The sequence below is a fragment of the Pan troglodytes genome, chromosome 15, assembly GCF_028858775.2.
Source record: "Pan troglodytes isolate AG18354 chromosome 15, NHGRI_mPanTro3-v2.0_pri, whole genome shotgun sequence".
Lineage (NCBI taxonomy): Eukaryota > Metazoa > Chordata > Mammalia > Primates > Hominidae > Pan > Pan troglodytes.
The window spans coordinates 56174873-56201676 of NC_072413.2; the positions used below are offsets into that span (position 1 = coordinate 56174873).

General features: G+C 41.4%; 1 protein-coding gene across 3 annotated transcripts in view; it reads left to right on the forward strand.

The window, feature by feature from the left end:
- The first annotated feature begins 16705 nt into the window (after nt 1–16705).
- Nucleotides 16706–26804, forward strand: part of ACTR10 (actin related protein 10) — a 33232-nt gene continuing 23133 nt past the window's right edge. For all 3 annotated transcript variants that reach the window (XM_509972.7, XM_016926144.3, XM_016926143.3), the window contains exons 1-4: nt 16706–16874; nt 19425–19497; nt 24514–24596; nt 25582–25690. In XM_509972.7, the coding sequence (XP_509972.5) occupies nt 16798–16874; nt 19425–19497; nt 24514–24596; nt 25582–25690 (342 nt within the window). In that variant the 5' untranslated portion in view covers nt 16706–16797. The remainder of the gene's footprint in view (nt 16875–19424; nt 19498–24513; nt 24597–25581; nt 25691–26804) is intronic.

Here is a 26804-nt window from a genome sequence, read left to right on the forward strand (position 1 = left end):
CTCAATCACTCCTCCTGTCTCAGCCTCCCAAGGGGCTGGGATTACAGACATGAGCCACTGCATGTGCCTGGCCATGCTAATTGTTTTTTATAAGGCAGCTGACAAAAGTCATGTTAAAAATCAGAACAAAGATAGGATCAAGGGAATTACTCTCTTATAGTTCACTAGGATAGACCTCAATGTAATGAGCTTTGTAGGCAGTTTACTGTGCAGTGGTAATTTAGGGCAACAAGTCTGGATCTCTCCTCTGAAGGTTAGTTGGCTGGTCTTCTTTATAAACAAGGGGGAAAATTACAGACTCTGTTTTATTCATTCATTATATGCTTAATTCATTCATTGTTCTATGCATCATTGATCGATTTTTTTAAAATTTATTGAATACTTTGTATGTTCAGCTCTGAGAATAAGAAGTTAAAACACCATCCTTGGACTCAAATATTTGGAAGACCAAGGGTGGATAAGAAAAGAGGAAAATTACAAAACAAAGTAATAAAAGGTTTGTACAGAAAGTGAAGGGAACCCAAAGGAGAAGCACTAGTAAAAATTAGAGGGCCAGGGAAGACTTCCTAACAAAGGGAATGTCTGAACTGAGTCCTGAAGGATGAAGGTGTTCCAGATAGGGAGAGGGAACAGTGTGCTAAGTCATAGGGGCGAACTGAAAAAACACACACATTTTGGGAAATACTCATAGTTCACTACTATGTTAGCAGAGTTCTAAGAGGGGAATGGTAAGGCCAGGGAGAGATGAGCAGGGGTCAGGTCATGAGGGACTTTGTTTGTCATACTGAGAGATCTGGAATTCATTTGGAATTTGTCCTGATGATTATGGGTTTTAAGCAGGAAGATGACATGATGAGGGCTGGGTTTTAGAAAGATGTCTTGGGCAGCAGTGTGAAGAAATAAAACTAGGTGAGAAATATGAAGGGATAGTATGATACTTAAAGGCAGGAAAATTAGTGAGGAAGCAGTTGCAGTAACATAGGAAGGAGATGCTGAGGGCTTTTACTTTGTAGAGGACATACCAAATAGCAGATGAAGATGCTGGTTCTTTGACTAAACTCTGATGCGCTGGGAAAGACAATCAAGCCAGGGACTGAGGCAGTTTATAGAATCCTTTCTTAGCGATGGCTAGGGCCTTGGCAGCAAGGCCTAGGACAAGGAGTGGTCCTTGGTATACAAGCTGGGCCACCTGGCCAAGGCCATGGAAATTACTTCCTTGGAGGGGATCTCTTTCTGCTTATCAAGGAGTCTGAGGGGTTTATTTCCCCCCTCTCCTAGGGCAATCACTCAAGGTCCTGAAGATCTTGTTCATCCTTAAACAGACTGGGGCAGTCCATGGCCCAGGCTGAAGGCATTTGTGGCCATTGGGTTGATGTGGCAGTCTATTTTTTTTTTTTTTTTTTTTTTTTGAGACAGAGTCTCGCTCCGTCACCCAGGCTGGAGTGCAGTGGCGCTATCTCCTCTCACTGCAAGCTTCGCGTCCCGGGTTCACGCCATTCACCTGCCTCAGCCTCCCGAGTAGCTGGGACTATAGGCACCCGCCACCACACCCAGCTAATTTTTTGTATTTTTAGTAGAAACGGGGTTTCCCTGTGTTAGCCAGGATGGTCTCAATCTCCTGACCTCGTGATCTGCCCACCTCGGCCTCCCAAAGTGCTGGGATTACAGGTGTGAGCCACCGTGCCCGGCCAGATGTGGCAGTCTAGCTGCTTCATGGAAGTCAATGGTGCCATCATCTTGACCAAGATAGCTTAATTCCTGTGAATTGTGCTAGGAGAACAAGATTAACAAGCACTTCATGCTTGCCAGGTGATACTCTCTTTTAAGGTGACAGGGTGCTGGGTCTCATTAGGGATGCATCTTACTCTTGCCCCTAAATGAAGTGACATTATCTCTCTGTTCTTGTGCCTAAGAGACTTTTGCTGATTACTGACATCAATAACTGCTATACTTCTGCCAGGAACTGCACTCCTACTTGGACAGCTTGGCTAAAGTCATCTTTGATGCCATCTCCAAATCCTACAGGCTATCTGACCCCTGAACTCTGGAAAAAGACAATATTCACCAAACCTCCCTCTCACAGATTTACTGATCATAAAGACTCAAGTGACAGTGCAAAGAACCTAAAATCTTTGTATGGCTACCATGCTGTGTTCATATACAAGTAAAATTCAAGAGAGAGTGGGAAAGAAAGATGATGAAGGCCTGAACTAATGTAGTAGTAGTAAGGATGGAGAGAAGGGGCTATGATCTGAAGGTTTATGTCCCCTCAGATTCATGCATTGAAATCCAAACCCCCAAGGTGATGGTATTAAAAGGTGGTACCTTTTGGGAGGTGATTAGGTCATGAAGGCAGAGCTCTCATGAATAAGATTAGTTCCCCAATTTTGAGAAAGAAAAAAAAAAGCCCCAGGGAGCTGCCTTGCCCCTTCCACCATGTGAGGTTGCAGTGAGAAGGCACAATTCAGTGAACTAGGGAGTGGGCCTTCACTAGACACCTTGATCTTCGACTTCCAAGCCTCCAGAACTATGAGAAATAAGTTTCTGTTTTGCATAAGATACCTAGTTTATGGTATTTTATTATAGCAGTGTAAACAGACTAAGACAAATGATAATAGACCCAAGATGTACGAGAAGGAAAAATCATAGGACTTCGTAACTGATGGAAAATAGGAAGTAAAAGGAAAGAAGGAGTTGAGAATAACTATTTCTGGTTTCCAGCCTGGGCTCCTGAAAGATCTTTCATAGTGATTGAAAAAAAAATGTAGGCTATGGGGACACTTTTCAAAGGATTATGAATAGTTAAGTTTTGGACATGTTGAGTTTAAGGTGGTTGTGGGATGTCCACAAAGAATGTGTCTGTGTTTTGTTGGATAATGAAGTTTTAAGCTCAGGCAACATATCTGAGCTGAAGTTACAGCCTGGGTGAGAGTGGGGTTGGGCATGAGTATATGATAGTAAATGAAGCCATGAAAGAGAATAAGATAACTGAGGAAGCAAGTGTGGAGATGAGAAAAGAAGTGATCCCAAGAAAAAATGGTAGAGAACAGTATATTAACATATTAAGAGATAGAATAGTAGACAACTCCAAAGAAATATCTATAAAATATGTGATAAACCAAAAAAGAGCAGCGTTGTAGAAGCTAAGGGAAGAGAAAGTTTCAAGGAGAGAGCAGTCAACAGTTTGAAAATTTACAGAGACTCAAATAGGCTAAACACTGACCTATGTCCATTGGATTTAGCAAACAAAGAAGAAACTGATGTGGTTGGCAAGAGCAATATTGGTCAAGTGGCAAAATCCAGACTGCAATAGGTTAAGGAATGATGGGAAGAAAGAAAGATGAGGCAATGAATGTAGACAACTCTTTCACAAAGATCAAATGGAAAAGAGATAGGGTGGCATCTAGAGGGGAAGATAAGGCTAAGGGAGGATTTTCTTTTTATAAAAGATGCTGGTGAGAAACAGAAGGAGGCAGGTATAACTGAGGAAGCATGGCCACTGAGAAGGTGTGAGGGATGAGGCCCAGAGCTCAAGTGCAGGGATTGGCTCTGAATTGAAGAAGAGAAGCCTCTTCCCCTAGGATAATGAGAAGGACTTTCAAACATTTCTAAAAGACATGCATCCCACATCAACAATTTTTTTTTTTTTTGAGACGAAATCTCGCTCTTGTCACCTAGGCTGGAGTGCAATGGCGCAATCTTGGCTCACTGCAACCTCCATCTTCCAGGTTCAAGCGATTCTCCTGCCTCAGCCTCCCAAGTAGCTGGGATTACAGGCGCCTACCACCATGCCCGGCTAATTTTTGAATTTTTAGTAGAGATGGGCTTTCACCATGTTGGCCAGGCTGGTCTTTAACTCCTGACCTCAGGCCATCCGCCCACCTCGGCCTCCCAAAGTGCTGGGATTACAGGCATGAGCCATCACGCCCGGCCCATGCCAACAATTTTTTATACAAAGCTTCTTGGTACTGGAGTTCCAAGTCAGGCATTTGGAACATTGTAAGATGTGACAAGCAAACCTTCTTTCTGGACTACACCACTCCAGTAGCTTTGATCACTGCCACATCTCATACACTCAAAAATATCAAAAGTGAAAAATAAGATTTTAGAGCTGATTTGATTTTTATAAAAAACAACTTTGTTGACATATACTTTAAATATCATAAAATTCACCGGTTTTAAACATACAATTCAATGATTTTTAGTAAATTTACCGAGTTATACAACCATCACCATAATCCAGTTTTAGAACATGCCTATAACCCCACTAAGATCCCTAATGTCCACTTAGAATTAATGCCCATTCTCATTCCTGGCCCTAAGAAACTCTACTTTTTATCTGTATAGATTTGCCTTTTGTGGACTGCTCCTATAAATTGAATCATATATTATCTTCTGTATCTGGCGTCTTTCATTCAACATAATGATTTTGACATTCATCCAATGTCGTAGGGTATTTCAGCAGTTTGTTCCTTTTTGTTGCTGAATTGCTGAATAATATTCCATTGTATGGCTGTACCACATTGTCTTTATCCACTTTTCAGTTGAGGAACATATGCTGCTCTGCTTTTGCCTCCACCCTTGTCCCTGAATTACAGGGCATAGACTGACAGTTTTCTCTTTCCCTCTTGTGATGCCTGCTGACAGCGTTAGACAATACGGCAAATTATTTTCCATAAGGATGTGTGTTGTGACTAGGCTTTACCAATCTTTAATGACAAGTGAGAATATAGACATCATGGTAAGACTCAATCATTAGAGCAGTGCCTCTCAAATATTTCCAAACGACAGACGACTGTGGCAGAACCCTACATGCCATGGGATATATACCTCACACACTCCCAGTCGTTGCCACTACGGAAAACAGTACCACAAAATAGGAACAACAGCAATGACAATGATGACCACAACAAAACCTCCAAAATAATGGGGAAAATTGGGTTCTTTTAGGTATGCTCTTCTTGGACAACCCCAATGAGAAAAATCACATCAAAATTTCTTATACCAAAATAGTAATGAAAATACTATCCTGATATAAATATTGGCTGATACACACTGATGCCTATGGACAACCAACAATCGTCTCAGAACATACTTTGAGTACTGCTGTTCTACCCTACATAGTGTACTTGAAGGTAAGGATTATTATAAAGTGAATATATATCCCAACATGTGAGTCAGCCTTGTTAGTCACATACTTTGTTTTTTAACCTTAACTTTTAATTTTTTTATTTTTATTATTTTTTCTTTCTTTTTTTAAAAAAGCTTTAACTTTTTCTTTTGTTGTGTTCTTTTTTGTTTATATATTTCCAGAGGTGAGTGCATTTTTTAACTTATTTTTAAATACATAAACATATAGATACTAGTGTAATAAACCCCCAAATAGCCATCACCCAGGCCAACAGCCATCAACCTATGGCCCATCTGCCCCATCTGCAAACTCACTAACCTCTCTCTCCACATTATTTTGAAGTAAATCTTAGGCATGATATCATTTTCCCATAAATATTTCATCATGCAATTCTAAAAGAGAGTTCTTTCCTAATAATATAACCATAATACCATTATCACATCTAAAATATTTTAACTGTATTTGCTTAGTACAAAATTTGCAATCAGTGTTTCTGTTACTTGAATTTCTTTCTTGGAGAAATAAACCCCATTGGTAAAATGACCTCTGTCTGATAAAGGCCTTTGAGAAGAAGGGCTCAATGCATGTCCTGATAGAGTGTACATGATAACATTTCTTTACATCTAAATCATCTAAGTAATCTTTTCAGGCTGGGATTGAAAGGACTGAAGGGAATGTAAAAATAAGCTTGGAAAACGTATGCCATATGGACACTAAAGGATTACTCCCTTCTTTCTGCTATGAAATGACTAATTAACTATTTGCAGCTGAAATGTGTGGGATCGTTTTCAGAAAATGGAATATCCTTCTCTCACTGAGCATATTGATCAGAGACATAATCTAGACTGTCTGGGAATACTTTTTCTGTAGCAGAACAAATCACACCCTTCAATGCACTGTTTAATTTTAGATATATCTTGTCACATTTATTTAAATGGTTTGGCTCCAGATTTTTTTTTCCCTTTAGGAGTGCCTGATGAACACATGTATAATTTAGCTGTCATTTTTTTTTTTTTTCAGAAGGCAATGTGGGGTAATAGGAAGAGCAAGTCCAAATTTTGTCACACACTAGCAGTATGACCTCATACAAGTTACTTAACCTCTATGAGCAGGAGATTTTTTTCATATGTTGATAAATAAAGATTTGCAAGGATTAACTGAGATACCAGACTTAGCACTCTGCCTGCACATACTAGACAAGAAATCATTGCTGGATGGGCATGGTGGCTCATGCCAGTAATCCTAGCACTTTGGGAGTCTGAGGCGGGCGGACCACTGGAGGCCAGGAGTTTGAGACCAGCCTGGCCAACATGACGAAACCGCGTCTCTACTAAAAATACAAAAATTAGCTGGGAATGGTGGCGCACATCTGTAATCCCAGCTACTCGGGTCGCTGAGGCAAGAGAAGCACTTGAACATGGGACGCAGAGGTTGCAGTGAGCCGAGACTGCACTCCACCCTGGGCAACAGAGCGAGACTCTGTCACAGAAAGAGAGAGAGAGGGAGAGAGGGACAGGGGGAGAGAGGGACAGGGGGAGGGAGGGAGGGAAGGAAGGAGGGAGGGAGGGAGGGAGGGAAGGAAGGAAGGAAGGAAGGAAGGAAGGAAGGAAGGAGAGAGAAAGAAAGGAAAGAAAGAAGGGAAAGAAAGGAAAGATAGAAAGAGAAAGAAAGAAAGAAAGAGAAATCATTGCTTTTGTTAACAAAATAGGAATTTTCTATAATAAATATGTACAATTTGGCCAAGCACGGTGGCTCATGCCTGTAATCCCAGAACTTTGGGAGGCCGAGGCGGGTGGATCACTTGAGGTCAGGAGTTACAGACCAGCCTGTCCAACATGGTGAAACCCCATCTCTACTAAAAATACAAAAATTGGCCGGGCACGGTGGCTCACGCCTGTTATCCCAGCACTTTGGGAGATCGAGACCATCCTGGTTAACATGGTGAAACCCCGTCTCTACTAAAAATACAAAAAATTAGCCAGGCGTAGTGGTGGGCGCCTGTAGTCCCAGCTACTCGGGAGGCTGAGGCAGGAGAATGGCGTGAACCCAAGAGGCGGAGCTTGCAGTGAGCAGAGATAGCGCTACTGCACTCCAGCCTGGGCAACAGAGCGAGACTCTGTCTCAAAAAAAAAAAAAAATTAGCTGGGCGTGGTGGCCCACGCTTGTAATCCCAGCTACTCAGGAGGCTGAGGCGGGAGAATCACTTGAACCCAGGAGGCAGAGGTTGCAGTGAGCTGAGATTGCGCCACTGCACTCCAACCTGGGCAACAAAGCCAGACTCCCTCTCAAAACAAGTGTAATTTATTAAAAGTTCCCTATCAATAGATTTTTCTTTAACAGTATGTCCTACTGAGCCTCAACAAGACCATAATGTTACTATGCATGGGTCAAATATCTAAGGAATAATGTTCTTTCCATCATTGCCTTAAATGTAAACAAGACCTTAGAGTAACAGAACTATAATTGACATTCTCAAATCATTCTACTTCGAAACATTTTTTAAAAATCAGATCAACCTAAGCATTTTTTTAATAAAATATCAAACTTATCTGGTTGAGACTAACAGAAGAAAATGACTAGAAAAAACAAAAAAGCCTCAGTCTCTCATCTTAGCAACAATATAAAAAAATTAAATCGTTAGGGTCAATTCCACATCTGATGCTGGCCTGAGGTACAAATGTGGAGAAACAAGAAAACTTCCATTTTTGTCCGTCCATTGGCAGGCACAGCATGAAAATCATTTATAGTAGAATATTAGTGAAATAGAATGCTAGGTCAACAAATGAATACTTTATGCTTCATGAATGGTTTATAAAAAGCTTTATTAAATATTTTAGCCAATTTTCTCTCCCTTTACAAGTAGAAATATGTGTGGGTAACTGATTCTGTGATTGATGGTTTAAGATTTTGTCATACCTTGTAGTTGGCAATACATTTTCATTGTCTGGTTTTACAGAAATGAAGAGTCTAATAAACCAGCCTGAATGTGTCCTGACCTTAACATAGTTCCTGGTACTTTTCTCTGGTGAATTACTTCTCTTTCTTAGAAGAGGACACACTACCATAATTCCAGCTGCTTGTGGGCTCTAGCTCATTATTTGGAGTTTTATTACAATGTGCTATAAGCATTCATGAAATGTGGCATGAAATTTTCTTTTAAAAGGTTAGCTTCAAAACCACTATTGTGGTCAATCACATAGATGGATAGCTAAATGCTCAGACTCTAAAGAAATTTCCTACTATCCCTTGCCAATTGGCTTCAAGGTGAGCTGAGAACCGTTCAGCTGATCACATTTTCATGCTACTGTTATCTATTCAAAAAAACTACTAAGTGCCTAGTCCATACTCAGTCCTCTCTAGGTGTTGGCCTGTAAAGTTCCTAATCTCAGAGTGAAGACACAGTAAATAAAGGACTACTTTACAGTAATAGGTGCTAGTCATTTATCAGATATTTATCCAGAACCTACTATGTGCAGGTGCTGTGTTGGGCACTGGGGATACAATAGCAAACTAAGCAGAAAAAGAACCCTGCCCTCCTGGATCTTGTGTTTTAATGTGCTATAATATGCGCAGGGCGCTGTGAAAGGCCAGATGAAGATCTAAAGTAGATTAACATAGGCCAGAGGTCAGAGAAGGCTTTTCAAAGGAGGTTATACTTCCGCAGAATTTGGAAAGACAAAAAGGAAAGCAGCTAGATAAAGAAGACATTCTAGGCACAATATAGGAAGTGTGAAGTAGCAGGATACATTTGGGAAACTACTGGTTGGCTGATACAGCAGCTGCTTTATCTGAGAACTGCAGAGTGTCATTGAAATATTTTAAGTGAAGAGTGTCATGATTATGTTTGCATTTTAGAGTGCTCACTCTGCCTGCAGTATAGACAGTGGACTGTAGAGAGGCCAGAGACCAATTAAACAGCTGGTGACACATTTCTGATTGCAGAGAGTTGGAATCTACAGGACTTTGCAACTCATTAGGACAGGAAAAGATGGAAGGAGAGGGATCTAGGTGACTCTGGTTATAAAATAAACTTCTAGCTATAAATGCAACTACTTGGGTCACTGATGCTGATGAAAATTCTTCTTCATCAACCAAACATTAGAGGGATTTTATAGCTCATTCAGAAACCTAAGATTAGGTCACCTTCCCAGCCGCTCTGGACCCAACATCAGTTTCTGAGTTAAAGAAGCTGAGTATTCTTGGAGGCAGTGATCATTAGCTCTGAGGAGGGCTTTGGTGACTAAGAACGAGCAGTTTATCAACATGGGCTCCCAGGACTCATTATTATCTTCATTTAGGTTAGGCAGTACAGTAGGAATGGAGTAAAACAGGCTGTGTATGAGAGAAAAGGACAGAGGCAGCTTAGGGCTTCCATTGTTTCAGCCTGTCCATCATCTATTCCCGTTGCTTCTAAGAAAAATACCCTGGTTTTCTGCTGAGAAACCACATTTCCCCCACTTTTTGTCCTTTAGTTCTCATAGGGCAGAGCCCACCTCAGCAATGGGCAGAAGACCTGGCTAATAAGAGTATCTCATTTTCCTGCTCATGGTTCAAGTATGAACATGGACTGAGGCAGGGCCAGTCAGCACCAGAAGTGCTGGAATTTTAAAAAGAGAAGATTTCTCTCTTGGGTATGGCTATAATGGTTGGTATATATCTGTAATTTCTGGGAGCGACATTGCCCTCACAAGGAGAAAGGCTGCCTGAGAATGAAGCCAACCTAGAGGAAAACAGAAAGATGGAAATATTCTGATCGCACTGTTAGCACAGGATCCAGCCATGCCTGATGCCCCATTCTATTTCAGGATTTTCAGTTAAGCAAGCCAGTTTTGAGTTAGGTTTCTGTTCCATGCAATGGAAGGAGTCCTTTTTTGCCTCACAGATGGCAAGAAGATAATTCTTTTTCCTATATTTTGTGAACTAGTACTATTTTTTTCTACCTTCTCCTTTTTTCTCTTCCCTTTCCTCTTTCTTTTCTCTACACAAGAATATGTGAACTCTTCGAAGGGCAGGAGAGGGTATTAACATTGATCTCCTAGCCACTTACAGCCCAATAGTTTCTCTAGTCCACATCCTGACACCTCATAGGGCAAAGGTCTAATGGGTTATCCTCCCACAATAAGGTTTTTGAGCCAAAATAAACTAGTTATTTCCTTATAATAGACTGTTCTCTAACCCAGAAGATAGTTTCAAAACAAACGATGCCATTAAATACATGTTTTGTTGACTAGTTACTATGACAATCTACTACAAAGAATTGCAATTCTTCGTGTCTGTGCTTCTTCACTGTGTGAATTCACTCCCCTTTCCAACAATTAAATGGAGTCTATTTCCCCACCCTAGAACCTAAGCTGGGCTTGTGACTTCCTTTAACTAATAGCCTGAGACAGAAGTGATGTTGTGTGACTTCCAAGGCTAGGCCTTAAGCAACCTTGCCACTTCAGCTTTCAGGGTTTTGGTATGCTTCTATTATCAATTAAATAAAACTGGTTTCATGTTCAAGAGGGTAGGAGGTCACAAAGAGAGAGGGGCTTCACTGAAAGCCACCACCATCTGCCAGACATGTGACTGAGGCCTTCTTGGACCAGCCAGTCCCCAGCTGACCTGTTAACTGACTGCAAACACATGAGAGCCTAGCTGACACCATGTGGAATCTAAGAACTACCTGTTTTAGCCCAGCCAAATTATCAAAATCATGAGCAGATAAGTGGTGGTTGCTTTAAGCCACTAAATTTTGGGAAAATTTGTTAGGCAGCAATAGATAACTGACACAACTAGTTATACAAAATGTTGGTTTTAAAATCAGTTTCTGGAGGGACTTCTCCTGTAAGACATGATAGAGTAACAGGGACTCCTACCTAAAACAACTAAAAAACAGGACATAATATATACGAAACAAAGTTTTGCAGATAGGAAGCAATAGGCAGTGCAAGACAGTGATCCCTGACAGAAAGGAAGCAAGTAAGGTAAGCCCTGTGATTGCTTCAGCCTGTTGTCTGGAGGTTCCAGGATGCAACACAGGGAGAGGGAACCCACACTGCTCCCACTAGGGACAAAGTCATAAATTCAGGAAGGCTAAAGCAGTAGGATTCGCAGAGGACAGTACCAAAGGGACAAAGCTGCAGAAGGAGGAAAGAGCTGCACAAAAAGAGAGAAAGCTTTGGCAATCTGCACAGGGTTCTCCTTGAATTTTTAGCTACATGCATATAAGGAAACTACTCAAGGCTGGGGGAAAAAAGCCACCAGAAAAGCGAAGGCAGATTAATTCCCTGAAGTTCACATACAGCTGGGAAGTGTTTGTGCTCCCACCAACCGCAGTTGAAAACCCTGTAATACCTCGGGCATTAGGTAGAATACTAAAAGAGGGGTCTTACTTCACTAGTGGAGAAAAATTAGCTCTGGCCTAAAGGCTGTTCTGGTCCCACCTACCAAAGCAAGCCCCAAAAGGGTAAAACTATTTTTGAGTAACTTGATTGCATTCCAGAACAAAGCTTGAGAATATTCTAAGAAATAAAAAAAAAAAAAATCAGTATCTTGACAATGCAAAATTGACACTGTCTGGCATCTAATCAAAACTTAACAGTCATGCAGAAAAGAAAGAAAATATGTCTCATAGCAAGGGGAAAACATAGAAATAGAACCAGAAAGGGCACGGGTGATAGAATTAGCAGACAAGCCCGGTACAGTGGCTCACACCTGTAATCCCAGCACTTTGGGAGGCCGAGGCGAGTGGATCACCTGAGGTCAGGAGTTTGAGACCAGCCTGGCTAACATGGTGAACCCCGTCTACACTAAAAATACAAAAAATTAGCCAGCCATAGTGGCTCATGTCTGTAATCCCAGCTACTCAGGAGACTGAGGCTGGAGAATCACTTGAACCAGGGAGGCGGAAGTTGAAGTAAGCCAAGATTGTGCCACTGCACTCCAGCCTAGAAGACAGAGGAAGACTCCATCTCAAAAAAAAAAAAAAAAGAATTAGTAGACAAGAACATTAAAATAATTATATTTATAGTCATACATTCAAGAAGGTAGAGGAAAACACAAGCATGTTTCAGGAAAGACATAGAAGATACAAAGAGTGTCTGGGCGCAGATTACACCTGTAACCCTGGCACTTTGGGAGGCTGAGATGGGTGGATTGCTTGAGCCCAGAAGCTCGAGACCAGCCTAGGCAACATGGCAAAATCCTGTCTCTCCAAAACAAACAAACAAAAAAGAGCTGGGCATGGTGGTATGTGCCTGTAGTCCCAGCTATTTGGGTGGCTGAGGTGGAAAGATCACTTGAGCTCAGGAGGCAGAAGTTGCAATGGGGAGATCACACCACTACACTCCAGCCTGGGTGACAGAGCAAAACTCTGTCTAGAAAAAAAAAAAGATACAAAGAAAAAGACCTAAATTGAACTTCTAGAAGTTAAAGATACAATTTTGAGGTGAAAAATACACTGGATGGGATTAATAGCAGATTAAATGCTGCAAAAGAGAAGATCAATAGACATGAAGACAAAACAGTAGAAACTATACAAAAAGAAACACAGAGAAAAAATATAAGTGAGAAAAAGAAAAAAGAACAAAGAATCAGTGAGCTACGAGAAAGCTTTAAACCACCTAATAACATATGTACTTCGACTACCCAAAGGAGAAAAGTCAGTATAGAAAAATTACTTGAAGAAACAAAGGTCAAAATATTCCAAATTTGATGAAAACTATAAAACCACAGGTCCAAGTTCACTTAATCCCAAACAAAAGAAACATGAAGAATATAATGTCAAGGCACCTGAAAAGACATTCCCACCACTGCCACAACAGTTACAAATGCCATGGCAACATCAGGAAGTTACCCTATATAGTCTGAAAGGGGGAGAAACCCTCAGTTCCAGGAATTGCTCAACCCTTTCCCAGAAAATCCATGAATAATCCACCCCTTGTTTAGCATATAATCAAGAAGTAATGATAAGTATAAGCAGTTAAGCAGCTCACGCTGCTGCTCTGCCTATGAGTAGCCATTCTTTTATTCCTTTACTTTCTTAATAAACTTGTTTTCATTTTACTCTATGGACTTGCCCCGAATTATTTCTTGTGCGAGGTCTAAGAACACTTTTGGGGTCTGGATTGAGACCCCTTTCTAGTAACAATAACACTTAACTCATAAAGCTGTTGTGAGGAATAAATGGGATCATATATAGCAAGGAGAGCTAGCAAATAGAACTCAACAAATATTATCTCTAGCTGTATCTATGGGAGTGGAAGAGATTGGCAAAGGAGAGGGTGTGCAATAAGAAAAGAGGTTCAAGAGCAGAACCATGGAGAACAACAACATTTAGGTTGTGTACTGGGTTGAATAGTGTCCTCCCCAAAATTCGTGTGAACAGGAATCTTAGAATGTGACTATATTTGGAATTAGATCCTTTGCAAATGTAATCAAGTTAAGATGAAGTCATACTGGGTTAAGATGGACCCTGAGCCAGTAACTGATATCCTCAGAAGAAGAGGGAGGCCGGGCACAGAGGCTCATGCCTGTAATCCCAGCACTTTGGGAGGCCGAGGCGGGCGGGTCACTTGAAGTCAGGAGTCGAGACCAGCCTGGCCAACATGGCAAAATCCCATCTCTACTAAAAATACAAAAAATTAGCCAGGCATGGTGGCAGGTGCCTGTAATCCCAGCTACTTGGGAGGCTGAGGCAGGAGAATTGCTTGAACCTAGGTGGCAGAGGTTGCAGTGAGCTGAGATCGCGCCACTGCACTCCAGCCTGGGCGACAAGAGTGAAACTCCGTCTCAAAAAAAATAAAAATAAAAATAAACAAGAAGAGGGAAATTTGTTCAGCAGAATACAGAAAAAATAAAAAAGAAAACAATTAAGAAAAAAGGAGGGAAATCTGGACACAGAGACACACACAGAAGGAAAGTGATGTGAAGACACAGGGAGGAGTACATAATGTGAAAAATGCAGAGACACAGCGAAGAAGGCCAAGTGATGACAGAGGCAGAGATTGGAGTTATGTATCTACAAGCAAAGGCACATTGAAGATTGCCAGCAACCACCAGAAGCTAGGAAAAGGCAAGAAAGAAGGCCAGGCACGGTGGCTCATGCCTGTTATCTCAGCACTTTGGGAGGCTGAGGAAGGCGGATCACCGGAGCTCAGTAGTTTAAGACCAGCCTGGGCAACACGGTGAAACCCATCTCTACAAAAGATGTTAAAATTAGCCACGCAAGGTGGCACATGCCTGCAGTCCCAGCTACTTGGGAAGGTGAGGCAGGAGAATTGCTTGAGCCCAGTCTGGGGTGCAGTGAGCCAAGGTTGCACCACTGCACTCCAGCCTGGATGACAGAACGAGACTCTGTTAAAAAAAAAAAAAAAAAAAAAAAGCTGGGCGCGGTGTAATCCCAGCACTTCGCGAGGCCAAGGCAGGCAGATCACCTGAGGTTAGGAGTTTGAGACCAGCCTGGCCAACATGGTGAAACCCCATCTCTACTAAAAATCCAAAACAAACAAACAAAAAAAATAGTTGGGCGTGGTGGCAGGTGCCTGTAATCCCGGCTGCTCCAGAGGCTGAGGCAGAAGAATCACTTGAACCTGGTGGGGCGGAGGCTGCAGTGAGCTGAGATCGAACCTGGGTGACAGAGCGAGACTCCATCTCAAAAAAAGAAAAAAAAAAAAAAAGACAAGAAAGGATCCTCCTCAAGAGCCTTCAAAGAGGGCATGACCTTGCTCTTGCTGACACCTTGATTTCTGACTTCTCACCTCCAGAAGTGTGAAAGAATAAATTTTTTGTTTCCTTGAACCACCGTTTGTGGTACTTTGTTACAGCAGTCCCTAGCTAACAAATACAGCTGGTGAGCTGTCATGGAAAACATAGAATAGGTAATAACAAACTTCATCATTTCACTAGTTTCAGAAACATAATTTCAAATTGATCCTTACAAATACCTTGTGAAGCAGCAGAACAGTTTACAGATAAGGAAGTGGATGATCAGAGGTATTAGGGACTTGACAGAAAGTGGCAGAAACAGAATCTGAACTCAAGTAAGGGGTCCTATTCAAATAATCTGACTCTATTAAGCAAAAAATTTAATCTCTTCCCACGTTTCTTAAAGTTTTCTTCCCCGTCACAACTCCAACTTCATTTTCCTATCTCCAGGAATTTGCTTTCAAGGAGGATCAATGATCAGTAATTTGGACTTAAACATGAATTTTACTAATATCACATTCCAAATTTCTGCATTGTTACAGCCTTAGTTTTTGTTATGGAAATAGCTTATCCCCAACTACCCCGCTAACTCTAGTTACCAACCATTAGAGTAGGGCCTTTTTTTTTTTTTTTTTTTTTGAGAGACAGGCTCTCACTCTGTTGTTGCCCAGGCTGGAGTGCAGCGGCACAATCCCGACTCACTGCAGCCTTAGACTTCTTGGGCTCAAGGGATCCTCCCGCTTCGGCCTCCCAAAGTGCTGGGATTACAGGTGTGATCCTGCGCTCGGACAGCTGGGACATCTTAATACAGTATAACCTCATCTTAACTTGATTACATCTGCCAAGACTCTATTTCCAAATAGGGTCACATTCTGAGGTTCCCAGTGGACAAGAATTTTGGGGGGGCATCATTCAACCCAGTACACCAGCTAAATGTTGCTAGTCCTCACCGATTTACCCTTGAACCTCTTTTCTTATTGCACAGCCTCTCCTTTGACAGTCTTTTCCACTCCTATGCATAGATACAGTCAGAGCTAATATTTGCAGGAAAAAAATATTTTCACAGAAAGCGGTGAAGTGACAAAGATGTAAACAGTAATGTAAATGTTAAAAGTAGTGGCAAAAACAGCAATTACTTTTGCACCAACCTAATAGGGGCCTTTGCTTCAATGTTTCTTCTATTAAACCATCCCGACCGCTCCTCTATGGACAGATTCAAGATTCACAGACGCTACTTTAGCTGCTTAATTCTGGAGTAAAATAAAAACTTTCAGAAAGACTACTAACTAAAGTATTGTCTGTACGTATTATTCTCTAAAGCATCATTAGCATAGGCTTTGCAATTAGGAAGTCTGTGGGTTTGTTCCTGGCTCTGCCGTGGGACATTGGGAAAGTTAATCTCTCTGAGCGTCGGTCCCCACAGATAAGAAAACACATATTCTTGTTATTTCTTGAGAAGATTAAATATTAGGCAAAACGCCTAGCACATAATAGGGTCTCAGCATCTTTTGCCCCCCAAGAGCATGAATCAAAGCTTCGGAATTGCGTCGTCTCTCGGCTGCCCCTTGGCAGCCAGGTCCTCAGTGACCTCTTCACAGTGAGCTGAGACCGAACCTCTTCACAGCCGCGCGTGGGTGCGGTTTTGGGGCGTGGTGGGAGGGAAGGACAGGGAGGCCGGCTCCGCCCCCTCAGGGCGACCGGCGCGCCTGATCGCCGCGGCCTCCGCGCCCCCGCACTCGGATTCGCGCCGGCCAGCGCCTCTTTTCCCCTAGTCCTGGCGACGGCAGCACCTGCAAGGGTTTGGGTCCAACGCGGAATGAGGCACAGCCTGGGACAGCCCGGGCCCGGCGCGCCGCGGCCGCGCGAGGCCCCCGCCGTCGCCGACGCCCGAGCGCCGGAGTCCCGGCCCCGCCCCCCGAGCGCCGAGACTTGTTGGCCGCGGAGACTGCGACCCTCTTCTCTCAGTCTGCCTTACTACCATGCCGCTCTACGAGGGCCTGGGGAGCGGCGGGGAGAAGACGGCGGTCGTGATCGACCTGGGAGAGGCCTTTACCAAGTGAGTGGCCGTGACGCCAGCTGTGTTCGACCCGAGGGGAGGGTGGGTGGCAGAGCCCCAGGCACACGTCGCCGACTCGCTGGGCAGCTCCGGGCCTCCCCTTTTCTTCAACCACCGCCCTTGCAAATAACAGCTCTTATTATTTCCTCCCTGGGCGATGCGAATCCGAGGATCGGGGTCTGACTCCCAGAGAGGCCCAGAAAGCTTCGGTTGAATTGCCCTCGTCGCCGCCCCTTGTCATCACCCCAAACCCAACAAACCCTTTGGGATCATCTGTGTAGGGGATGACAACCGTGACCTAGACCCCGCTTACCCTGGGCTCCTCAGTTGAGGAAGGCAGCCAACCGAATGTAAATGCTCGATGATGAATTTCATCATAAAATATTGAACGGAGCTTATTTTGGTGCTGAAAATGCAAAGATGTTTAAGACAGGGCTATCGCTGCTCAAGAATTAGGGAGACTGGGCACATTAAGAGGTGAAACCCTATAGATAAGATTCTGGAAATCCTTTGTTGGCTCCCCTAAACTCGAAGGTTAGATTTGACATGTTTTAAACAAACCAACTTGTAAACAATAGAGAGGAAGTTCTCAACCTTTCGGATGGCATAGATCTCTTTAATGGCTGGATGAAAACCACAAATGCACAAATCTTAAGATACTTATACACAGTTTCAGGGAATTGGCAGACAATCAATGTGGTCCTGGGACCCTAGATTAAGAGTCCTTGTGATGGGCTCAACAGAGAGGGAAGTAACAGGCAATTACATCATATATGTATTTATGAAAATGAAACATTTGAAAAATCTTTTTGTATCTCTAGGCACTTCCTGACGTATAGTAGGTATTTAATAACTATTTATTGACTAAGTGGTTAAAAGAGCCTATTTAAAAATTGGACCCCAGGAACTCCAGAATTGGATTAAACATAGTCCTTGGTTAATGACATTCTCTTATTGTTCTATGCGAGGCCCTTCCTTATTTATATTTTCTTATTAAAATTATTTTGAAAGCGTAATAAACAGTTCGAGGCTTCTAGTCAAAGATAATTATTTTGGCTGTACTTGGAAGAAATAAGCAAAAAGCTATATTTGAAAAAGACAGCAGGAAGATGATAAGAAATGTATGAAGTAAAAAAAGGAATTGAAGTCTAATGGCTTGCATTCTGAGATGTTTGAGGAGCACTGATGCAAGTAAACATGGAGACGGGAATAGGAGGAGATGGAGAGAATTATTTGGGAATACGAGGAGAGCAGTATCAAAAACTAGACAGGACAAGAAGACAGGATGTTAAGACTAAACTAGTATGATGATCATTTTTAGCAACGTTTTTAGCAAATTTTTGTTTTACTAACATGAAACAAAAATGGAAATACCTAAATAAGAAAAGAGCATCGTTTTTAAAATAATGAAATATGTGGTTTTAAAAATAATACTGTAATTCCAGCAGTTCGGAAAGCTGAGGCGGGCTGACCACTTGAGCCCAGTAGTTCAAGACCAGCCTGGGCAACATGGGGAAACCCAGCTCTACACAAAATACAAAATTTAGCCGGCGGTAGTGTCGTGCCCGAAATCCTAGCACTTTGGGAGGCCAAGGGGGGAGGATCGCTTGAGCCTGGGAAGCGGAGGCTGCAGTGATCTGAGTTTGTGCCACTGCACTCCAGCCTGGGCGACAGAGCGAGACCCTGCCTCAAAAAAAAAAAAAAAGTGATAGCAATGAAGATTATGTTAATATGGGCAGAAGCTTACTGTATGAGTTAATTATGTATGAAGTGTGATTAAAACTATGTCAAATATATATGCATAATCATAAGAAGTAGACTGAAAGTGAATACACCAATATGGAAGCTAACAATATTAGAATGATGGAATTATGAGTGATACAGATGAATTATATGAATGAAGTCACATAATGTAGTACAGATTCAGAGTTGTAGATATGTCTTGCCTAAATTCTGCTAAAATTAATAACTAGGAAAAAAGTTGGCCAGGCGCGGTGGCCCACGCCTGTAATACCAGCACTTTGGGAGGCCGACGCGGGCGGGTCACGAGGTCAGGAGATCGAGACTATCCTGGCTAACACGGTGAAACCTCGTCTCTACTAAAAATACAAAAAAAAAAAAAAAAATTAGCCCTGCGTGGTGGCCGGCGCCTGTAGTCCCAGCTACTCAGGAGGCTGAGGCAGGAGAATGGCGTGAACCCGGGAGGCGGAGCTTGCAGTGAGCTGAGATCGCGCCACTGCACTCCAGCCTGGGTGACAGAGCCAGACTCCATCTCAAAAAAAAAAAGTAAATGCTGCCCTAAAATGATACATTTGTTTTTTTCAGTATCACGAATTTGATAGAATTTTTTTCTGTCAATACACAAGCATTAATAAATAGTATTAACTTATTAGTTTCGTGGAGTGATTTTTTTTGATCCCTTTAAATACATTAGGTATTTTCAAATGTTATTGTGGCCATTGTTTTGAAACAAATACAGAGAAAATTAGTTTCTGTGACAAATATTTAAAAGAATACTATAAGTTGTTTCAATTTTCCATTTATTTGCAGGTGTGGATTTGCTGGAGAAACTGGTCCAAGATGTATAATTCCTAGTGTGATAAAAAGAGCTGGGATGCCTAAGGTATTTAAAAAAAAAATTAGCAAAATAAATACCATACTATAAAATATTTTAAAATGTGACTTCAAGTAAGATTGATTAAAACAGTACTAAAGGCCAGCCGTGGTGGCTCACGCCTGTAATCCCAACACTTTGGGTGGCTGAGGCGGGTGGATCACCTGAGATCATGAGTTTGAGACCAGCCTGGACAACATGGTGAAACCCCGTCTCAACTAAAAATACAAAAATTAGCCGGGAGTGGTGGCAGGCACCTCTAATCCTAGCTCCTCAGGGGGCCGAGGCAGGAGAATTGCTTGAACCCGGGAGGCGGAGGTTGCAGTGACCCAAAATCAAGCCATCGCACTCCAGCCTTGGGGGCAGGAGCAAGACTTCGTCTCAAAAAAAAAAAAAAAGAAAAGAAACAAGAGACAGTACTAAATATATACTTTGTGGCTATATTTCCAAGGAAAAGTTTTTCTTTTTAAATCAACTTTATCAAGGTCTAATTTTGCACACCATAAGTATATCATGTTGTACAAGTACCACCACAATCCAGTTTTAGAATGTTTTCATCACCCCAGTAAAATCCCTAATACCCGTTTACAATTAATCCTCATTCCTATCCTCAGCCCATTAGGGTGTACCTTCTGTTTCTATAGATTTGTGTTTTCTGTACATTTTATGTAAATGGAATCATATATCAAGAGAAAAATTTTAACCTCAGTAAAATACTTTTATAAGTCTTATAACCACTGAATTATTTTATTATTTATAACATATCAGATATTTATTCCCTTATTTACAGTTTCAAAACCCAGAGAATTTTGAAAACAAACTTTCAAAAAGTTTCTTGCCACAGCTAATTTGGCAGATTAGAAATTACAACCAGTAGAAAGAATGATTTTGCATGTTATAAAATTCACTTGTTAAAAAATGAGATGTAGCTGTTACCACAGTAACATTATATATGCATTCCAGAAAATACCTTTGTTCTGCAAAATGGTACATTTTTAAAAAACAAAACAAAACAGGCTTATGGGAAAAATAAGCTTGAGGTAGTCCATACAAAACCTGTGTAACTTTGTAATCAGAGGACTAGCAAAAACAATAATTGATGCCTCCACAAAATTTAAATAGGATTGGCAGGCAGCTGAGTGTGGCTGGAGGCTATCTTAGGGAATATTAAAAATAAAATTGTGGGCTGGGCAGATTACACGCCTGTAATCGCAGCACTTTGGGAGGCCGAGGCGGGCAGATCACGAGGTCAGGAGATCGAGACCATCCTGGCTAACACAGTGAAAACCCATCTCTACTAAAAAAAAAAAAAAAATTAGCCAGGCATGGTGGCAGGCGCTGGTATTCCCAGCTACTTGGGAGGCTGAGGCAGGAGAATGGCGTGAACTCGGGAGGCGAAGCTTGCAGTGAGCCGAGATTGCGCCACTGCACTCCAGCCTGGGCGACACAGCGAGACTCCATCTCAAAAAAAGAAAAGAAAAGAAAAGAAAATCGTGGAGGTGGTGCGCACGTGTAGTCCCCAGCTACTTGGGAGGCCGAAGTGGGAGGATCACTTGAGCCCAGGAGGTTGAGGCTGCAGTGAGCCAAGATTGCACCACTGCATTCCACCATGGGCGACAGAGTGAGACCCTGTCTCAAAAATAAACAAATAAAAATAAAAGTCATGGATTGAAAATGTTAGCCAGTGGGTTCTGAGTCAGTGCAGATGGTAGCAAGCTCTGAGCCAGTGGGACTGTTATTAAGTAGCAACTAGGAGGAAATGCAACCCAACAGAGTCATGGATCCACTCTGAGGCACGAATTGCTGGTGTAGGGAGTTATTTAAACTTTTCTTATGAATAGATCTGAAAGCATATCTACCTGTGTGATAACTGAGTTGATGACTTTCTTTTTCTTGATGAAAGTTATACTTCCATTGTAATTATAGCTTGTCTTGCCTAATATTAACTAATACAACTATGACATTTTTCTGACATTATTTCCTTTTTTAGCAATCGCATATAAGCATATTTGGTTTTATAAAAACACATGTTGGCCAGATGCGGTGGCTCACTCCCAGCACTTTGGGAGGCTGAGGCAGGCGGATCACCTGAGGTCAGGAGTTCCAGACCAGCCTAACCAACAAGGAGAAACCCTATCTCTACTAAATATACAAAATTAGCCGGGCATGGTGGCACATGCCTGTAATCCCAGCTACTCGGGAGGCTGAGGCAGGAGAATCACTTGAACCCAGGAGGTGGAGGTTGCGGTGAGCTGAGATTGTGCCATTGCACTCCAGTCTGGGCAACAAGAGCGAAACTCCATCTCAACAAAAACAAAAACAAAAAAAAACATGTTATAGCAGAATAGATGAGACCAGCAGTTTATATTTGGCATTTACATACATCAGAAATCTTTTTTTTTTTTTTTTTTTTTTTGAGGCGGAGTCTTGCTCTGTCGCCCAGGCCGGAGTGCAGTAGCATGATCTGGGCTCACTACAAGCCCCACCTCCCGGGTTCACACCATTCTCCTGCCTCAGCCTCCCGAGTAGCTGGGACTACAGTTGCCCGCCGCCACGCCCAGCTAATTTTTTGTATTTTTTAGTAGAGACGGGGTTTCACCATGTTAGCCAGAATGGTCTGTATCTCCTGACCTCGTGATCCGCCCACCTTGGCTTCCCAAAGTGCTGGGGTTACAGGTGTGAGCCACTGCGCTCGGCCCAGAAATCTTTTTACTCACACTTGATTAAGGAATCATTTCATTGATTTTAAATTTTTCTGCAAATCCTTGGACAAGCCAGAAATATGGTAGATATTGGTGGTTTGATGTTCAAAAATGTGATGGAAGCCGAGTGTGGTCTCTCATGCCTGTAATCCCAGCACTTTGGGAGGCTGAGGTGGCCAGATCACTTGAGGCCAGGAGTTTGAGACTAGCCTGGCCAACATGGTGAAACCCCATCTCTACTAAAAATACAAATATTAGCCAGGTGTAGTGGCAGGCACCTGTGGTCCCAGCTACTCGGGAGGCTGAGGCAGGAGAATCGCTTGAATCTGGGAGGCGGAGGTGGCAGTGAGCTGAGATCATGCCACTGTGCTGCAGCCTGGGCAACAGAGGGAGACTCCATGTCAAAAAAAAACGGGGGCAGGGGATGGAAGTTCCTGTTTACTAATTTTTCATGTCATTTTGCTTTATAACAATTGGCATTACTGTGTTACCAGATAGATTTCTTACTGGATTAGACCCTGTACGTTTTTGTTGCCACTTTCCTTGGTGCTTTGAGCTTTTATCTTTTTTTTTTTTTTTTTTTGAGATGGAGTCTCACTCCGTCACCCAGGCGGGAGTGCAGTGTCATGATCTCTGCTCACTGCAACCTCCTCCTCTCGGGTTCAAGCCATTCTCCTCTCTCAGCCTCCCAAGTAGCTGGAATTACAGGCGCCCTCCACCACACCCAGCTAATTTTTTTTTTTTTGTATTTTTAGTAGAGATGGGGTTTTGCCATGTTGGCCAGCCTGGTCTTGAACTCCTGACCTCAGGTGATCCACCCGCCTTGACCTCCCAAAGTGTTGGGATTACAGGCGTGAGCCACTGCGCCTGAACGAGTTTTTATCTTCATTTGAAAAGACAGATACCTAAAAAATTATTTATATTTGATTATATATGGTTTGGAATCTTCTTTAAGCCACATAAAATCAAGAAGTTAGGCTGATGGTACTTCTTTTGAAAGAGTAAATGAAGAGAGGTCTGCCAATGATGCATCAGAGTACTGAGAGCTTTCTGAGGATCATAAGTGAAGCCATTGTTATATATTAGCATTGACTTAGCACTCATGGCTTGGTAATATGTGTGTAGGCTGCTTTTGTGCTAATGGTGTTTGTTGTCATTTTTATCCACATATTTATGAACAACCACAACTATGTACCTGAAACTGTATTATTTGAAGAAAGATATATCATAAGCAAGCCAGAAATAGTTCTTGTGCATGGAGCTTATAATCTAGCAGAAAGGGGGACATTTTACAAGTAATTCAGTGTGGCGATGTTGCAAAAGAGAAGATATCAGTGTTTTTGGACTAACAGGGACTGAACCAAGTTGAGTATTTGAGGAAGACTTTGATGCTTTTTATTCAATGCTGAATTTTTTTTTCTTTTTCTTTTTTTTTTTTGAGACAGGGTCTCACTCTGTCACCCAGGCTGGAGTGCAGTGGCACGATCTTGGCTCACTGCAACCTCTGCCTCCCTGCAACCTCCACCTCCCGGGTTCAAGCAATTCTCCCACTTCAGCCTCCTGAGTAGCTGGGACTACAGGTGCACGCCACCATGCCCAGCTAATTTTTGTATTTTTAGTAGAGACAGGGTTTCACCATGTTGGCCAGGCTGGTCTTGAACTCCTAGCTTCAGGTGATCCACCTGCCTCGGCCTCCCAAAGTGCTGGAAATTTGTTTGTTTGTTTGTTTTTTGAGACGGAATCTGGTTCTGTTGCCCAGGCTAGAGAGCAGTGGAGCCATCTCAGCTCACTGCAGCCTCCTCCAGGGTTTTCAAGTGATTCTCCTGCCTCAGTCTCCAGAGTAGCTGGGACTATAGGCACGCACCACCACGCCTGGCTAATTTTTGTATTTTAAGTAGAGACAGCATTTCACCATGTTGGCCAGCCTGGTCTCGAACTCCTGACCTCAAGTGATCCACCCACCTCGGCCTCCCAAAGTGCTGGGATTACAGGCGTGAGCCACCACACCTGGCCTCAAAGCTGATTTTTATCATTCAAGCCAAAATGATAAGTCAGATGGAGGAAGAATGCATGTGAGCCATGCTCTTTACTTTCTATGAACACACACTTCCATTACCACAGACTAAAACATTCTGCCATCTTAGACATTCCAATTCTTAAGGATTCCTATTTAAGAGATTACTCTGTATTTAATTTTTATATTCTCAATACAGATTGCTTTTAATTTATTCCCAGAAAATGTATTAGTAAATAATTACATTTTAATCTTAATTTGAGGTTATTTTATTAATATAAATTAATAAATCATTTTAATTTTTTACAGCCTGTCAGAGTTGTTCAGTATAATATCAATACAGAAGAATTATATTCCTACCTAAAGGAATTCATCCACATACTATATTTCAGGTAAGATACATTTTGTTTTCTAGCTTTTATGATTACATAGATTTTCCTAATGCCGTAGTGATAATTGGTTGTGTTACAGCTGAGGCCAAAAAAAAAAAAAAATTGACTTCTATTGCCATTTTTACATGCTTATTTTCAACCTTTTCAAAAATATATTTGAAGACTAGAAAACTGGCAGACATAAAGAGATATTGAAAATGAAATATTCATTGATGAAGTGAACTGATAATTAAATTATTCTGCATTCATACAGTGAAATACCATGCAGCTCTTTAAAAAGAGTTCTGCATCTGTATGTAGTAGTACAGGAAGCTGTGTGGGATATGTCAATAAGTGAAATAAGCAAGTTAAAGAACCACATCTATGGAATGAATATTTCTGTTAAAACATACCCCCATACATCCATAAGAATGAAAAAAATATACAAACTTCTATCAGCGATAGTTCTGGGTAGTAGAAATATAAGGTTCTTGTACTTTGCAAGTTTCACGTGTCATAATATTTGGAGCTTTGTGAGCATATATTACTATTGTAACCTAAAAAAAAAAGAAAATATCGCCAGGTGCTGTGGCTCACATCTATAGTACCAGCTACTTGGGAGGTTGAGATCAGGGGATGGCTTGAACCCAGGAGGCCGAGGTTGCAGTGAGGTGAGATTGCCCCTCTGCACTCCAACTTGGGCAACAGAGCCAGATCCTGTCTCAAAAAAAAAAAAAATCTATATAATGGCTCAAGTTGGTAATCATAGTAGGCTATAATTTTAGGTTTCTGAGATAAGTAAGTTAATGAAGTTCCTAGCACACTGCACGGTACATAGTAAGAGGTCAGAAATGTTATCTTTCTGGGGTAATAAAATGAAGATGTCTTTTTGTGATAAAATATCTTAAGCTAAGGTAGTACAGTTTCACTGTTCTTAAATTGTATGACTTAACAAAATGAATAAAAACTTTTACTTACTTTTAAAACCAAAACTTTCACTTTTCAGGCATCTATTGGTGAATCCCAGAGACCGCCGAGTTGTGATTATCGAATCGGTATTATGTCCTTCTCACTTCAGAGAGACACTCACTCGTGTTCTCTTCAAATATTTTGAGGTACCTGTCTTTATATCAAATAAGTAAATTGCTTTTGAAATAAAAAGAGAAGCAATAAAATTCGTACCAATTTTTAGGGAATCTTTCTTCTCTTTTTTTTTGTTGGTAGGTAGTCAAAACTTAAACTAATAAAAGCCCTTATTTTGTCTCATATTGTATATGGCACACAGTGTAGTTGGGGAACCAGATGACAGAAGATTCTTCAAACTGGCCATTTATTTTCTTCCTTTGTGTGGTTATTTCATGCTTTAGCATTTTATCCAACACTTACATAATTGGATATTTCTTTTTATTACTGTTTATTTATTTGAATATAGGTTTTTCTATTTGGGGACTTTTTTTTATTCAGAATTAAAAGGTATATTCTGTGCTGTGGACTTTGCAATGTATTTCTTCCAGATCTTTCTAGCTTCCATTGTTTAGTTGTACTGTTCTGAATTTTGTCATTTTAGGCTTCAAATTCCTTTAAAATGGAATATTCAGTGCCTCCCTTAGAGTAAGCTGGTAATGCCAGGAATGAGACTTACCTCATGATATAGGTAATATTACCTGTAGCTTTGATTTTGTAGGAATCAGGATTATTTTATCACCAAGAATATGTTTTAAGATTAGTATATTTCATAGTAGACCAGAATCTTAATTATTCAAATTTTTAAAAATCTTTGCCTTAAAATTTAGGTTTTATCAGCAAGGGAAAATGTAAGATTATATGTGTTAAGTGTATAAGAAATTAAGCACATACAAATGTATTTTCATACATTTACTGAATTCAAAACATACCTAATACCAAAAATCACAATGTCTTTATGAGGTAAAGGCACTTAATATTTCTAAGTTATATTTTTGTAAAGCAGGTACAGGGAATCAGGTTGCATAGCCTCCAGTACTTACTGATGTCATGAGTCCAGGAATTTCATTTGTAGTAAGGAGAACATAAAGCAAAACAAGAAGTCGTGTCAGCTGTTATCTGAATAAAGTAGAATATTCTCTGTATTTATAATTAGAGTTTGTGTTAATATCTTTATCTTCTATATGACTAGAATACCTACTTTATCTATTTAGATAAGGGGAATACAGCCATTATTTTGTCTGCCATTCGATTATGATGGACTCT